Below are 13,725 nucleotides of genomic sequence, written 5' to 3' on the forward strand. Positions count from 1 at the left end.
GCTCCAGAGGGTGTAGGCCCAACTGTATGTCGTGCAGAGATCTGCGGGCCTGGCTGTTCATCCAGCATACTGCATATTGTTCCTTGGGACTTTGGTATGATTATGTGGCCAGTCCATTAGCTCCAAGATATAGAGCTACGCCCAGCAGTGTTCATGAATATGGTACACCAGGCCCACTCATCTGTCACATGTATAGAGTGCGAGTCTACTCAATTAATTCAACATAATATGGACTCCCTTAGGCCCCTTGTCACTATACCCTTGACTCAGCCACAGATAATGAAGTATCTGCTTGGGCCCACCCTGCTATTTCTCTTACTATTGATGAGCCCATTGCTTTGTTCTACCTCTCATATGAGCCCACCTAGCTGAATTAATAAAATATTGGTAGGATCTGCTGGATGACATTGCCAGTGCACTAAACAATTGAATAGAATCTGTGGTTACCAGGGCCATATGATAGCACTGATAGTGTGTCTATACTCACTGGCTACAATCTATATTTTTATCTGCCAGTAATTGATTACTTTTGGACATCTGATAGTTCAGCAGTGGTTGATTCTGTGATCCACTGGTGTCTAATCACTGCTGCAATCATCAGTGGTCAACTATTTTGCAATCACTGATGGTGGTATTCCATTTACTGGTTTACTGTTACATTCACCGGAATGCCTCATTTTTAGCCACTGGCAATTCACCAATACCAGTATTCCAGTCATCTCAGAAACTCATGAGCTCACTCAGAATTGTTGAATCATCTCTTTTCCTCATTACTGTAAGCCCTATAAACACACTATCCTTCATTCAGAGTCCCATCAGCCCACTCAATGTTTCAAAGAATATAGGCAGTAGGCCTGCCTATAATTATATGCTACATAGAACCTCCAGGCCCATCTAGTTACACCAACATACACTTATGAAGTGCGCCCATGTCACATGAACAAAATGTCAAGGTGGGCTGACTATAAAGTAAGGAGATATGACACTATATTATGTGGTCTTATAGCACAACTGTTGAAGTGCTGACACACCTATGAAATGACACTTGGCATTTATTGTCATCCATTAGCCCTCTGACACCTATGCATCAGCTAGTTAGATATAAATAAGAGACATAATGATAGACCTTTGCACATACGCTGAGATAGACAATAACCTTTCATCTTCAAACAAATCTCACAAGAGGGATTTCTGTTACAAGTAACATCGGCTACTTGCCCCCTTATCATTTTCCCCTTCATCCTCGTCCTCGCCTTCCTCCGACTCATACTCTTCCATTGACTATCCATTGACCGGATCCTCGGGACCGTCCCCGTCCCTCATCTCCCCCTATCGCACCAACGTGCACACATGCCTTCGGGCTATGACTCATTCTGACTCATGCCACCAATGTGGCTTTCCTTATCTTCCTTTATCTCTTATCTGACTCGTGCATGCTGCACATTGTATCTCTTACCGTTCGCTCGTTCCAACGTTTCTCGGTCTCATTCCGCATTCGACCTCTCATCACTAATCAGGCTATACTGCCATCATACCTATACCCTTTCCGTTTCCCCTTTACCCTTACCTACAGTATGGTAGCCTTGCTCTTAACCCTTTCTACTTAGTATAAGTAGTCGGTCACCTTGTACTAGATTCCCTAACTTGAATCTATTCAATCTTCCCTCGAACATACTTCCCTCTGAAGCCCCCTCAGCTTCAGTCTCTAGTATCTTTTCTTAGGTGCTCATCACGCCTAAGTCCACCTCGATCGACTACTCATTGTTTGGACAAGACAGTCCTTACTTTGAGAACATCAGTGACTTTGAAGACATCTGTCTTAGAAGTCACGTGACACGCGCGTCTCTGATATCTGCCGACTCGACGTCGCCAGTCTCAGTCGCTACACCGGACCCTTCCGGTTATGTCACGAACATTAGCAGACGACGCCCCTCTTAGGGCTCTGCCTAACAGATCTATTTGAGTGCGTAACAGATTCCTCTGCTCTTTAGATGGGTCCCTGCAAGAGAGTGTAAGTCTAAAGATCCCAAGGCAATATATACAGGAAATACTCGACTTCATGGTATGACTATTGTTATAGCTGCTTTGGTAGCATATGTGGCCACCCAGGTTTCTACAGAACTTCACATTACTGGATATTTGTAACTAATAATTGCCACAGATTTAGTTTGCCCTCTGTTCATCTTTAGTATTATTGTGCACTAACACAGTCACAGATTTAGAAACTTTCTATCACTCTCTTCTTGACCTCTTAAAGGATACAGGTGAGTGCAGGGAGGTTATAGAGTTGCTACTGTGGTGGAATCAGTAAGTCAACCTGTTTTCTGAAATGTTGAAACTCTTACAATGATTTAGTCAGATATTTCCAATATCATCTGCTGCCTAATACCTTCTCAAAGTCAATAGTGCTCTCTCTAATATTTGTCAAAAGAGAGCTGCTCTAAAAGATCCAGAGAAAGGTACTACTTAATGTTGGTCTCTGTCTCATAGCGCTACTGTTATTATAATACATATATTGGAGTATCAATTCACTTATACTTCCTATAACCTTTGGAAGCAACTTCATCAAAAGCTTATGCTGCAGTGGTAAAAGGTCAGATAATGCCCTGCTACACACACCTGAGACACAATAGGAAAAGTTGGGTCAGCAGATGCGGTGCATATCAGGAGAAAAACTTAGCATATATTGAATCATTTAGCCATTGTGCAGATAATGAACAGTGTCAAAATGTAAGTATAAATATATGTAAGAATTAAATTTTATCAGTCAAATTTATAGTGCATAGGCCACAGATAGGGAGAATGTGGTTCATAATGTGCACCTGTTACAGGTGGACATAATATCCAAAATCTGATTACAAATCAGGAAATATATCCAATCCTGCAATTATTTACAAATATTTACAATGATATTTCTGAAGAAAAAATAGGATCAAATCACACTCCAGACCTAGGGTCTGCATCAGTAATATGCCTGAAGACAGATTTATAGAATTATCATCATTCACTAATGTAACAGATTTGTTAGCAAATTGTAAATATTTTCAAAGATATGTATGAATGGCCCCCTGAGCAGCCCTCTGAGCGGCCCTCTCTGATCGATTAACAGCTGCTTTCATATTGATAGACCAGATTTGATTTTGTGTATATCACTATATTATGCAACTAGTGACTGTATACAAGTTTGTGCGGCAATTAATACTACCTCTGCATTGTATCAAAGAGGCTAAAAGTTAACATAGAGTAAGCATGGGCGAAATTTTCATCACACAGGTCTAGGGTCCAGAAATAGCATTAGGGTGTTAGAGATTATTGCAAAAATCTGGTATGAGCGGAGTAGAATGTATAGTGACACAATTAGCAATAGGATGAATGCAAACAGACTATAACACAAAGCTATCATTACAAGTATCCACTAGCATCTTTCTCAGTCAATATCCATCTGATCAGAGTGAGCATTGACCTGCATCACCTCTCCATTTTCCACATTTTCCTGCATAAAATGAAAGTCAAACAGAAAAAAAATATGAAGTGCATATACAGACCAGATAAAATTCATCCATGTCAGTATCCACATCAACATTTGCATCAACATCCATAGTATATGTTCCCTGGGCTTGATGAATTGCAAATAACATAAATTGAGATATATATATACTGCATCTGTGTGATCTAAGCTGATGTCGATGTCGATGTGTTCTAGTTTCCGAAGTGTTCCCTGCATCAACTTCAGTGTTCAGTGAGTTGCAGTGGAAATGAATTAAGATGCACATACCAGGTCCACCTCATCTATATAGTCTGTTTCTTGAAGTATTCCCTGCATCAACTGCAGTATTCCTTAGCAAGTTGCAAATAACACTATTTGAGAGGCACATACCAGGTATATTTCATCTAAGCTTAGATCTGAGTGAATCTCCATCTTGATTCCTCATTCTTTTTGTAATGGCTTGAGTATCCAAGAGTACATTGAGCAGAGGTAATAATAACAAGTAAATTCAGAATGTACACAATGTATGAATCCTGTGCCTTTAATCATTTTGTATGTGAGATGACAGGATGGAACTAGGATAACCGGACTGTATGAACTTGTATATGATGTTGTTTTGTGTTGACTATGTATCCGTTTAATTTGTGCCTCCACAAATATATAAGTACAAATAGTAATATCAGTTCTGAGCGTAATACATAGGCTAACATATGCGACGTGTAGGGTCGTTGAGATGCACTGGCTTTCTCTCGTTACAGGTTGTTTGTTCTATCAAATTTGACAGGTGGACTGCTCTCTATAGTGCTATTGAAGTACCCAACTGCATTCCAAGAGACTTCCCCAAACACCTGACTTGGGATCATTCAGCGAATGCAGTTTGAGGAGGAACTATAATTTAGATGCATACCTGAACACAGCACTCAGGCTGTGCATTACACAACATTTGAAGTTGCTAGCCTCATCCAAATTTCCATCTGTATCATACATCTTCCAAAAGCGATCAGCAGCTAGAATCAAAATTTGACAGCCCATTTACTCATTTCTAAGACAAATTGACTGTCTGATCGCTGACTCTTGAGTAATTAAGAAGCCCTAGACTCCTCGACTCATGAAAAGTTTGGTCGATGATGTTCCATGAACCATTTTTGGTTGCTATAAGTGGAAGATCAAATCATTGTGATCCATGCATTCTGGCACCCTGGACTTACCACTGGTCTACTGGAGGTAGGATTTCAGTAGTGGATCTTTGGCATTGCAAGGACATGCCCTGTGACTAAGATAGGATCAGGAGACATGGTGATTCTAGTGTCTTGTAGGAACAGTGGATTTGATAATCCAGAGCCTATACAGGCAGTCAATTAAGTGCACTCAAAGATGAATGTGTTACTTACAGAGCATTGCTCGGCTGTTATAGAGTTATTGATATCAGCATTGATGAGCATCAGGCGATGTTGGGGATTCTTCTAAGAGACTTGACACAATATAAAAATGCTTGGGTCAATATAGATGGTAGCATTGGCAGTTGAATAATAGCACAGTGATCTAAAAGATATGTAATCCAAACGATATTTATCAACGTGTCTGAGAACAATAGGTGATTCAAAAGTGGTAAGGTCAACTACTTGCGAGCTCCCAGTAGTGCATGAGCACTACCTCAGTGAGCTAGCTTTGTACCAGTCAATAATAGCAGAGAGTGATCTAAATGATATATAATCTACATGATACTCATCAATGTGTCTGAGAACAATAGGGCTTCAAAAGTGGTAAGGTCAACAACTTGCGAGCTCCCAGTAGTGCACGAGCACTACTTGAGTCAGCTTTGTACCAGTCATCATTGTACCAGTTGTATTGCTTCTGCTCTAAAATCTATGGAAGGGATGAATTTCTGATAGGGACAGTCATATTCTCTTCATGAGTGGCTGACACATAGGATTCCACAGCATGGAGCAACTGTGTAATGTCAGGGCTGAGCCATAAAAGGCCAATTTGCCTGATCACCTTTGGAATCACCCCTGGTGTGGTGTCTGTTTCATTCCCACTCATCCCCTCAACATCTAACTAGTCAATGATAAGTTTAGTGGTATTCCAGGTATCAGTGTCATGGTGTCAATTTTATTCCACTATTTTTTGATGTCGTTCCAGGGTCTAAGATGGTATTTAGATGGTACTCAGATTGACAACTGTTTATGTACCCCATGCTTTCGAGTATTGCACCTATCCAAGCGCTGTTGTTGGTCATTTTGAGCTGAAAATTCATGATAGATGCAATTCATGTCCTCAATATTAGCCAATTTACCATTCTGAACATCCTGTTAATACTGGAATTGCATTCACCGTAGTTTTTCGATACACAGAGTGTGCAAATTGTCGAGGCCCATGGTTTCTGCATCAAAAATGACTTCTTCAAAGGTACCATTGCTGACCTTCACTTTGAAAATCAATGACTAGGAGGTTCACAAAAGTATCATTGCTGACCTTTGCTTGAAAATCGATAACTAGGAGGTTAATGACTTCCGTGTTCCAGGGAGATTTATTGAGTGAGTCATTCTAATCAATAAAGATATTGCCTAGGGCAGGGCTGCAGTCATTGTTGTCACCCAAGGCACACAGAGTTTCTAGTGGAGGAGGTTAAGGCAGTGAACATTTTCTACCCTTGAGAAGTTCTTTCTCTCATAGATAGTTCCAGAATGCAACCTGATGTGATTAACATAGGTTGAGGCAAACAATTTGATACAGACATACATGTAAATCATTCTTTAGACCTCACTTGTCAGAGTGCTTCCTATGAGGGCTTGGTTTCAAATCATCGTTGCTGTCACTTGATTGTGTGTCTGATAGGTTATCCTTATCCTTATGACTATGTGAATAGAGACTGATGGTAGTGTTCCTCATATCATCTGATATCTGTTTGACTACAGAAGGAATCAAGGTTTCAACAGCATTTTTCTGAGCTAGAACTAAGACATGGTCAAATAGTTCAAGAAAGTGCTGTGCAACAAGCTAGTTGAAATGATCCTGAATGAAAGAAGGCAGCAGGAAAGATTTCGCTGGTAAGGGAGTTTGATGTAAGAAGTCTGCAGACTTAGGGCCAATGATGGGACTCATGCTCGTATCTGTCATCTGAGTTGAAGAAGATGAAATTTGAGGTTCAATTAGAGGGCTGAAAATGTGAACTGGATACTCCTTGTTGTCCATTGAGATATCATTTTCTGTACCATGATCAGGCAAAGGAGACATAGAGAAAATCATAGGCTGATGCCTAGTACCTGTAGCAGTATATTAGTAGTGGATATCATAGGACATGGGTTTTGATACCCACCTACATATGGAGTGCTTGTACAACGAAACATGTCAGGACTTCTTGAATGACTACTTCCTCTACGGAATGGTAGGGTATCAGGCCGAGTGTCTATTTGATGGTTCCTACAATCTAGTCTCGACAAAGCAACACAAGAATTGAGTAGTGGTTCAATTAGAGTAGATGTCACAGGGTGAGATCGAAGAGACACAGCAGCAACTGACACAGGGATAGGGAGATACCTGAGTTGGCCAGGCAATGACAGGTTGGGGGACTGTAGGGTTAGATGTAAAGACAGGGCTGGGACTGAAATTCTGATGACAAGACTACTATCAGAGTAGATACAGCACAATGAGGGGCAGGAAGGACAGATGGTGCCACAATTTACAGGACATGGATGGAATGAGTTATAGAGCATGTATGATGGTATACTCTCAATTTATTTTCTAAGGTGAACTTGGTGTTTTGGTAATAGTGGAGTTTGAGCCAATGATGAACTGCATGTTGTAAACCTACAAAGATAGATGTGAATTGAAGGCATATTATAAAATTGAATATGCACTGTTGTACAATGAAGGTTATCTTTGTAAGTGCTAATGCAAGTTCTCCAGGCCGATGATCTGGTGATGATTCCCCAGAAGCCTCAAAATTATGGCCAGGTGAAGATATTGGTGGAGGTATCATATAGGGGAAAACCTATCTTATCAGATACATATATATAGAGCAAATTCAAAATTATTGATATAATATGTTGCCATGGTCTACAGGTTGCTATGAGTACTATAGAATCAGATGAAGTAATATCTGTAAGTAGTCCTAATTAGACTTAGAGATACAATACAAAAACAGTGCGTCCAGTGAGTGGGACTCTATCCAGTCAGATAGACAAAAAGAAAGGTGATGCCAAATATTGATTGTCAGACCAGGTAAGTGACTTACATAGATGATACTTTTGGCCACAATTTTGGCGAACAATACAATTGATTGTGCATATTGTAATGTAAGTCTAGCATCGCGATTGATCATCTATCGCATTGTGACCTAGTCATAGGTATCCAAAAAAAACATGATATGCATAATCAGACCCAAGCGATGGAACACAGTTCACCAAATGGAACATACAATCACCAGCTTCAGCCAAAAGAGTGGTGTGAGCCTAAGTCCAAGTTTGGCCTCCATCTCTTTCCAAAAGTGACTGAGACATTGGTGGAGCATCATGACTTCATGAGGAATTTGTCTGGCTTGCACCTCTCTTCATCAAGAATTATAAGTTGACATTTGGGAATCTCGTAGGGAAGCCAAGTGTCTAATGTAAGATATTCATTATAGATGGCTATTATTTCAAATGTGACCTCAAACTCTCCATGGCTTGATGCTTCTTGTAAGCAGGATTTGCATTCAAGTTCATGAGAATAAAATCATAAGTGAGAGTCCCCATTGCGGTCTCCAGACAGGGGAATGTTTTGTTGAATGCAGCCTGCTACTCATTGTCAATCAGTGTACTGAAAAGTGAAGAGTTTGGCAAGTGTAACAATAAGCTTGTCGAGTGCTTGGTGCCCAACAAACACATCAGACACGATTTGCCTTCTCGAGATGAGAAAAGCAACCCCATTTATCTCCTCAACCTTGAAGACCTGCTTCACAAGTAGCAACTGAGTAGAGATGTTCATATAGCTCTCTGTGTACATTAAGGTGACCCAAAAAACAACATAAAAACTGGACTCAAGGTCATCCTTGATGGTATGTGTGGCATATTTTTTTTCAACAATGTTGGCAGACATAAATTGCCAGGTTCCCTTGGTGATAAAAAACCGAGCACAAGATATGAATCATGAAGGAGTAAATGTACCATGCATGTGAGTTGTCGAGGACCTTGAAATTTGAGTAAATTTGCAAGATCCCAATCTGAGGATGCCAATGGCACTATGCATGACAATATTTCCTGGACCGAGGTCTTGGTGTAACACACCCACCTTGTTACATGAATCCTCATGAGCTGTGGAGATATATAAATATGATGTATGGTATATAGTGTAGGTTCCAAAACACATACTAATCAGTGCATCATGAACAGCATAGACAACTTGATGAGAGCTCTTGAAGTGTAGCAACAGCTTGCCCACAAGATTGAAAACCAAATGGTAATGTATATGTGGAGTGAGTGCTTGATGAGTACACACCCATGAAGTGTTCACAAACTTGAAAGTCTGTGTGCGCTGCTGAGGGAGAGATGGTACATCATGACATGTGATGCATGTTGCGATATTGCGAACATTGGCGTTCTTCAAGACTTTGTAAGTTTCACCCTCTGGCAAGATATTGGGAAATGACATGCACTAAGAGTCCTTAAACATGACGACCTTGTTGTTGACAGTGTCAAATGTAGGACATGCATGTGTCCCTTGGCCAATAGGTGAAACACTGCGGGAAACAGGTGCAGGAATGACCAACTTGGTTGAACCAATATCCTCGGCAGCAGAAACAATAACCCTGAACATGCATGTACTGGCATGAAGGTTTAACTTGGACCATGTGCAAATAACCTCTTCGGTGCTAGCAGCCACCACTGATGTATCAACACCATGCAATGCAGGTGATGCTTGTGAAAAGTGATGGAAAAGTTGACTAAGTGAGAAGACTTGTTATAATTGAAAGCGCAAGTAACAATGGCTCCTTCCCTGTCCCATCTGATGATGCGAGCAAAATTGTGCATGATTAGGACAGAACAAGTGTGGGTGCAGTATTGAGCACCAAGCTGGGCTGCAGCATAACTTGTAACTAGACCCTTCATAGTTGGGTTGACAAAGAAAGATGGATTCTCCATCAAGTCAAGAGGAGGGTCACGAAAGGCATCGTGGATGGCAGCCTACTTCAATTTGATGATGAGTGCTGCAGTAGAAACATCACAGCCATGCGATATTCCATCAGCATATATGCTGATATCCAGTTTGATGGTGAATGAAAATGACCTAGCAAGTTTCATGTCTGGATGGTTGAAAGTCTCAATGAACAATAGAGTGGAGGCAAAATATTTCATGGTGTCAATCTACAACATTGAACTGACTGTCAGCATATCTCAATATGATATACTTTTAAGGGTGCTCACAAATGGTTCATAAGGCTGCACCTCATCTTTAACATGAACTGTGTTATCAAATGTGCTACTCTTGAAGTTTATAGGGAGAAGGCCTGGTATTTCTGAAGTCGGCAGGAACTCCTTGAGAAATTCCCAGACTGGCATCAGGCCAATGCAATGATTTTTCATTTCCTTGCCCATGGCATTGACTGTGAAGTTCTGGTAACGTGCATTGGTAGTACAGGGGACCTTGGTGAAACTGCCTTGTTTGAAAGGAGTATCTGTAGATACAGGAGTGAGCTGCAAATTCTGTAAGTCCCAGGTGGGTGAGTGTGGGTACATATGAGACATCTTTGGCTGTACAGCATTAATATGCACTTCTGGTGTTCATGAGGTCTCATTCATGATATTCATAAATTGTAAGTATAATATGTACAATAGAAATGAACCAATGGTAATCTATGATTACAACAAGAGCCAAAGCCCTTACTGAGATGTGACAATGAACTGGGAAAGAGAAACAAATCAGGTGGTTTAAGGCATTAAATAGTGAACAAAACCCAGCTGGATATTCCCAAAATACAGCCAGCGATGGTTCTCAGAATGTCACATGTGGTGATTTGCTATGAAGAATTTAACATAATTTATACTCGATCACTGAGTGCAACATGGCCGAAAGCGCATCTTGGATCAATGAAAATAAGTGTCTCCTATTAGGTCCTAAGCCTATGCATCATAGCTACCTATCAAGAGTTTGCTGTAGAAGGTGAAAGAAAAAAAAACATCCCCAAATGATTTCAGAGCTTCAATGGTGAATCTGATATTTCCAAACACGACACAGCCTGTGAATTGTCACATATGGGTGTGGCCCAATCTGCTGAGCACAACCAGTTCTGCTATGTACATAGACCGGCTGAACTTGCTGCCAGGCCGATCAGTGTGTCATTGACTAGGGAATTCTGGTTCACCATTTAAGTCTGAAGTCGTCCCTTATCAATCTTTCCTTTCTTCCATCATGTACTCCATGATGTGCTTATGTGTAATTTACTATGTACTGTTACTGTATCACTGTGGACATACCTTTGTGCAATACTACATTGACTTAGTTATATTAAAAATTATGTAATGCTGCAGTATGAATAATAATCAGAATAACAATCCAATATCTATATGCCTTAAGGTTTGTGCATTGTCATTACTCTTCAAAAAAATGATTCTGTTTGGAGCTGGGGTATAGTCATACATGCATGTAAATATCTGGAGGACTGTTGGACACCATTCCTCTACCTATACAAACTCCTGTGTGAGCTCTCTTGGGACCCATCACTTGTCCACCAACCTATATCAGAAGTACTTCACCGAAATTCTGCGAGAATTTGGTCAGTCGTAGTATCTTGATCTATATCCTAATGTTTTACCTGATTCAAAGGTTTCAGCACAACCTCAGCATTGCCCCACTCCATTGAGATAGAGTAGCAATGCAACTAATGCACAGTGGGAAAATGTCAAGATCCTGGTGGTATGCAGAATACCACAGTGAAGCACCAAAGTCACTGTATGATTTGAAAGGATCCTGGCATCCTCTGGCTAGAGGTAGGTTACACCTTATTGCAAAGTAATACTTCTGGTTCTGATTTGCTTCCTCTGTGGAGAAAATATGCACAATCGCGCCAGGCACAAACTCTTGGGGCTTGTGCTAGAAGAACACGCCTGAGTCATGATTTGACCAGGTGTGACCACAGTACTACCTGCCCAAAATATCCAATTGTTTGTAGAGTGTAATGGATGCGCCTTCAGATTCAGGGTGACTTTGACATAGGTGAGCTTGAGTTTCTTTGCATGCTTTTAGGAGGCTTTCAGGAGATTATCAGGCACTGAAGTCTTAAGGATGTGGATATCCTGGTGAGAACCACCATCATGTCCACCTGCTGACAGGATGTCTATTTTGGCATGGATATTGCGTCCAAAGCCCCTTCAGTAACTTTTTCTGATATATAGGGCCACCCAAAGTTAATAATCCACCCAATGAGACAGGTCACCCGAGGTGGGCCCAAATAAAGGTATACCAATGGAGAGGGGTGGGCCCAAGATATGGTCTAGTGGTCCATAATTTAAAAGTGGGCCCAGTATGTGATATAAGTATTGTGCTACTAATATGGATGATTGGATCCATACAATGGTATACCCATACTGATGGTAGAGCTGATATGAGTAGGCAAGATATAGGGATGGGCCCAGATGCCTGTGCTGCTGAGATCAACAGATGGACCTAGGTGCCTGTGCTTCTGAGATGTATGAATGGGCCCATACAATGATACCACTTATATGGATATGCAGGGCTGATATGAGTAAGCAATATATAGGGATAGGCCCAGACAAATGTGCTGCTGAGGTAAACAACTGGGCCAATACAACCATACAACCTATATTAATCAATAGTAGGGCCAATATGACAAGTCAAGATATAGGGATGGGCCAACTACTGGTGCTATGATGACCCAAACTGGAAGTGTGTTGGATAGTTCAGATAACATCACTGAATAGTCTCAGATCCAGTAGAATGACCTCCAGAACATGTTTACTTTCAATATGTGCCAATATCCATCTACTGCCCTATTGTATGACCAAAATGTAAAGCCTTGTACCAGGGGTGATGACCTGAACCTGAAGTGTGTTGAATAGTTCACTGAATAGTCATGGGTCTAGTAGAATGACCTCGGGAACAAGTATTCTTTCAATATGTGTCCATATTCATCTACTGCCCTATTGTAGGACCAAAATGTAACATCTTGTACCAAGGCTGATATTCTGGTAGAGCTCTGGGTTGACGTCAGCGTCTTTCGCGAATTAGGCTTCATATTCATCTGCTTCATTATCTCTTTCATTCTTCCACTGCTTAAGCTGGTAGTGGACAGTATGAGTGCCCAGCTTAGCGGAGATGATGGACTTACCTTTAAGGTCTGGGCAGTTGGTGGAGAGGTGGCACGGCTCGTGCTTATTACAGACACAGCAGAAGTACTTAGGGCATTTGATCTGGCGATGGCCTTCCTCATTGCAATATTGGCAGGTGATGGTAGGGTAGTCGACGCCATTGTGATCACGGAATGTTTCTTTAAAAGGAGCAAAGACAGATTGGGAGAGATACTCCTTGTCTTCTTCAACAGGAGGAGGAGTAGGGTTAATGGAACATGAGAGTATGACGCTGAAGGAGATAGTCTCTCTCCTTTTCTTGCGTTTACAATGTGGGATTCCCAAGGAGCAGATGGTGAGTTGGGATCGCAGTGGGGCAGGGATAGGGTTATCATCATCAGAGGATGAGGGGGAGGTAGGGATGGTCTGTATCATGGGTTCTGGAGAAAGAGAAATAAAATAGCAAGAAGAACATAAATAATTATCAGGTCTGGGGAAATCAGGAAGAGACACGGCTGTCTCAATCCCTTTGCCCATCAAGTGACAGAGGGTAAGGCACTTGACCTTCACCTGCTGGGGGATGACAAGTCTAGCTTTGTCGTCAATTATCATGGAGTTGGTGTAGGCTATAGTGAGGTCAGTGGTGTAGAAGGTAGTGATCTGTGCAAGCGTGTTGTAAAGAGTTAATTCCTAGTGGGCTATACTCAAGGTGTTACCTTAAGACTCAAAAGTGTGAGTGAGATGTTTGTCCCAAAGAGACTGCCTGTAGGATTATCTCTTGATATAAAATGCAAGGGATATCTTGTTAAGATCTAGAATGAGTGAAGGAAAGGATACCTCAAGTATGTTCAGAGTTCCAAAGAATTGCCTGAAGTGTCCGATGAGTTGTCCAAAGTGTCTGGTATAGGTCCGACGTCGAGAAACGAAGGTCCGAGGTTGCGCGAAGCTTCCGGT

The 13,725-nt window shown here is 41.3% G+C and overlaps 5 protein-coding genes across 5 annotated transcripts; 1 reads left to right on the top strand and 4 right to left on the bottom strand.

Annotated features, from left to right (window-relative positions):
* Window positions 1-2,016: 2,016 nt before the first annotated feature.
* On the top strand, window positions 2,017-2,311 carry F5891DRAFT_944335 (uncharacterized protein; the record flags this gene model as incomplete). Its single annotated transcript, XM_041374539.1, has 2 exons — window positions 2,017-2,109; window positions 2,168-2,311. Coding segments are annotated over 2 exons (237 nt in total), but the record flags the coding sequence as incomplete, so codon positions are not given.
* A 1,116-nt stretch (window positions 2,312-3,427) lies between these two features.
* F5891DRAFT_1183620 (uncharacterized protein) lies at window positions 3,428-3,919 on the bottom strand (the record flags this gene model as incomplete). Its single annotated transcript, XM_041366313.1, has 5 exons — window positions 3,428-3,493; window positions 3,546-3,611; window positions 3,659-3,718; window positions 3,776-3,826; window positions 3,878-3,919. 5 exons carry the CDS (start codon window positions 3,917-3,919, stop codon window positions 3,428-3,430), a joined length of 285 nt encoding a protein of 94 aa, XP_041230542.1.
* A 4,920-nt stretch (window positions 3,920-8,839) lies between these two features.
* F5891DRAFT_897069 (uncharacterized protein) lies at window positions 8,840-9,094 on the bottom strand (the record flags this gene model as incomplete). Its single annotated transcript, XM_041373385.1, has 1 exon — window positions 8,840-9,094. A coding segment is annotated over one exon (255 nt), but the record flags the coding sequence as incomplete, so codon positions are not given.
* A 308-nt stretch (window positions 9,095-9,402) lies between these two features.
* Window positions 9,403-9,570, bottom strand: F5891DRAFT_911344 (uncharacterized protein; the record flags this gene model as incomplete). The annotated part of the gene is made up of 1 exon (XM_041373629.1): window positions 9,403-9,570. A coding segment is annotated over one exon (168 nt), but the record flags the coding sequence as incomplete, so codon positions are not given.
* Window positions 9,571-9,651: 81 nt separating this feature from the next.
* On the bottom strand, window positions 9,652-10,212 carry F5891DRAFT_1183621 (uncharacterized protein; the record flags this gene model as incomplete). The annotated part of the gene is made up of 2 exons (XM_041366314.1): window positions 9,652-9,831; window positions 9,892-10,212. 2 exons carry the CDS (start codon window positions 10,210-10,212, stop codon window positions 9,652-9,654), a joined length of 501 nt encoding a protein of 166 aa, XP_041230545.1.
* Between the last annotated feature and the right edge of the window lie 3,513 nt (window positions 10,213-13,725).

The sequence above is a fragment of the Suillus fuscotomentosus genome (assembly GCF_016647785.1).
Source record: "Suillus fuscotomentosus strain FC203 chromosome Unknown F5891scaffold_8, whole genome shotgun sequence".
In the NCBI taxonomy this organism is placed as follows: Eukaryota; Fungi; Basidiomycota; class Agaricomycetes; order Boletales; family Suillaceae; genus Suillus; species Suillus fuscotomentosus.